At 37.6% G+C, this 3,273-nt stretch overlaps 1 protein-coding gene across 1 annotated transcript; it reads left to right on the top strand.

Moving 5' to 3' along the window:
* The first annotated feature begins 676 nt into the window (after nt 1-676).
* On the top strand, nt 677-2,784 carry LOC119568160 (pupal cuticle protein 36a-like). Its single transcript, XM_037916570.1, has 2 exons — nt 677-716; nt 2,153-2,784. Exons 1-2 carry the CDS (start codon nt 711-713, stop codon nt 2,690-2,692), a joined length of 546 nt encoding a protein of 181 aa, XP_037772498.1. The 5' UTR covers nt 677-710; the 3' UTR covers nt 2,693-2,784.
* Nucleotides 2,785-3,273: the final 489 nt, after the last annotated feature.

Here is a 3,273-nt window from a genome sequence, read left to right on the forward strand (position 1 = left end):
ACATATGTGTGCCTATATTTATATACACACATGCTTATTATATATATATATATATATATATATATATATATATATATATATATATATATATATATATATATATATATATGCATGCATATTATATATATATATATATATATATATATATATATATATATATATATATATATATATATATATATATATGTGTGTGTGTGTGTATGTGTGTGTGTGTGTGTGTGTGTGTGTGTGTGTGTGTGTGTGTGTGTATGTGTGTGTGTGTGTGTGTGTGTGTGTGTGTGTGTGTGTGTGTGTACCTACAAAAAATATATAAATAAATATATACATATTATCAGCTTTTCCCTATATATGCACATACATTTATCTATGTTGTTGTTCTGTTTGTATCGCTTTCTCTTCATTGTCTAATCACATAACCATCTTTACCTCACTGAAAATAAATTCCCTCAACACAACACAACACAACCTCATTTTATCCAGTCTACCACTACCTCATTACCAAGGTCCACCGAGAGTGGAAGAAGCTAGCAAGCAAAAGAAAAAGAAAAGTAAGGGCGATTCCCATGTGTTTCTCACCTGTATAGCAAGAGGAAGAAAACGGGTTGCAGGAAAACCAGTCGAGGGGACGTGTGTATATAAGCAAGGATGAGGTTCCCAGACTTCACAGGCACACACAGGCACCGTCAGACAAAGCACAGCTGGAGTTAACCATGAAGGTGAGTCTATGAGCTAAGATCAGTGCAACCCGTGATATTTCCATAAATGCTCCTCATTTTCCAGCTAAAAAAGGTCTTGAAAAAACGCTAAATATAGAGAGTAAACTATAATTTTTCCCGCTAGATCATAACTCAAAGGCGCTAGATCTAGTGGGAAGATTGCTAGAATGAAAACATTGTCTAAGATGTGAGGGGACGGTAGAGTGTTTCAATTGATCATTTGCTTGATTTCATGCGTTTAGGTTTTGCTGAGGCGAAGGTAGTCACGTCGTTTGACTTATAATACTGGGAATGTTTTACTGTAATATTTGCCGAGGTGAAGGCACAGTTATATTTGCTAAGTTTAATAATTTGCATGTTTCATTGTCTTTAGGATTAACTGTAGTGAAGACACAGTCATTTCACTTGAATTTGATCACTGGTATGTTTTCACACGTTCCTAAGTTATTCAAAGTAACTGAGTAATAAAGACGAAATTATACGTGTTGATAATACATGGTGATCTGCAAGTATGGTGTTCTTTAGATTAATAAGTGTGGCAGTATGCACTTATAGTCAAATCATAGTATATTGTTGCTTTAACGCTCTTGCGTAATAACATTTTAAACGTCTATCCTGTACTTTCTACAAATGTATAGAGATTAGCGTGTATCCAATAACATTTTCAGCAAGCATTTTAATATGTACTCTACAAAAAATAAAGTGCAGAGCTTTGGTGTAAATATTATAAAGAACACTAAAGCAAGAGATTCGTTGTCTTATCAAAACATGGCTAATTATAATAGGACAAGTCTAAGCTTTTCAAACCAGTATCAGGATTTTAATAAAGGTAATAAAACTGACTATAGAACCAGGTTTAAGACTCACTACCGGGGGACCAGACCTAACCCACATTCTTCTAGATCACTTATATTTTCGTGGACATTAAGGATCAATAGTCCTCGATATATGCATCACAATTTTATGCAGTAATATCATTAAAAAAGACGTTTTGGAGCCAGCCGAGACGTGCCTGCAAAACGATTTGTGTGTACCAGTCTTCTTGGTAATAGTCTGTGTGGTGCAGCGGTAGCGATCTCGTCTAGCAATCTTGCTGACCTGCGTTCAAATCCCTCGACGCCAGTGGATGGTAACCCGGACCATTCCTTGCATACAGGGGGTGACTTAGAAGCAAAATAAAAGTCAGCATGTCACACTAAGAATATCCACTGTAACAAATAGAATAAATCTAAATTATTAATTAATTATTATTGTTTGCAAATGTGTGCACAGTTTGAAGCGTGCAAGCTCGTGCGATAGGAAATTCACAATACATGACGAATTTGCATTGTAGATTGTATAACGTACACTATGATAATTATGCCTTCGTGTGCTAGCTCCTTCAGGATTTCCCTTTCCATGTTATAATGTGTGACAGCCATTGCCTTCTCCTCCAGGGAATCGAAGCAGTGACTCTAAGCTGCCTCGTCGTAGCTGTCTCGGCGAGCAAGCTGGGAGGCTTCTTCCCTGGCGGCGGCATCCAAGGAGCTGGTTTCCATGGTAGCGGACATCATGGAGGAGGGATCCACCATGGTGGTGCCCTTGGCGGAGGAATCCATCCTGGTGGTGTCCACGGAGGAGGAATCCAACCTGGTGGTTTCCATGGCGGTGGCATCCAAGGTGGTGTAATCCCCGGAGCTAGTGGTATTATCGGCGGCGGAATCTCTAATGGCCCAAGCGAGTGCAGATATTGGTGCAGGACTCCTGAGAATCAAGCCTACTGCTGCGAGACGGCTTATGAACCAGAAACGCCTGTTGGCACTAAGTTCTTAGAGTGCCCAGACGTGCGCCCAACCTGCCCACAAAGCATCCGCGCTGGGGGACCTGTACGCTGCTCCAACGACTACAAGTGTGCCAACTTTGACAAGTGTTGCTACGACAGGTGTCTCAAGGAACACGTATGCAAACCCCCTTCAATCTTCGGCGGCCATTTTTAAAGGGCTTCAGTCGAAAAGTGATGTAAGCTTTCTGCCAAACAGTAAATAAACCGATTATTCATGCCATTCCCAATAAAGGAGTTTGTATCGAAGGCTTAGTTTTTTATACTTTATGCTTTTGATTACTCTATTAATATCAAAATAATCTCAGTGAGCATGTATTCGTGCTACCTAGCTATTAATACTTACATGCAGGAATATGTACAAACCCATCATATATATATACATATATAAATATATATATATATATATATATATATATATATATATATATATATATATATATATATATATATGAATTACTGAGGACAAAATATTTGACGTCTTTCCTTGGATCTCGATGATTGAGAGCGAAGGTATTCTTGATGATTTTTTATTTAGCTTTATTTTCCGTTACTGAGTAACTATATTGTAATGACCATTTTTTGCAATTTGCAAACATTATAACTTTCTGAACAACCGTGACAAACCCAGCTACAACGATGAGTAACATATGAAAAGGAACATAAACGATAATATTAACGATAATAATGACACCGATGACAATACTAACCACTATGGTGATTATGAGAATAAATATA

Source organism: Penaeus monodon, chromosome 43 (genome assembly GCF_015228065.2).
Source record: "Penaeus monodon isolate SGIC_2016 chromosome 43, NSTDA_Pmon_1, whole genome shotgun sequence".
In the NCBI taxonomy this organism is placed as follows: domain Eukaryota; kingdom Metazoa; phylum Arthropoda; class Malacostraca; order Decapoda; family Penaeidae; genus Penaeus; species Penaeus monodon.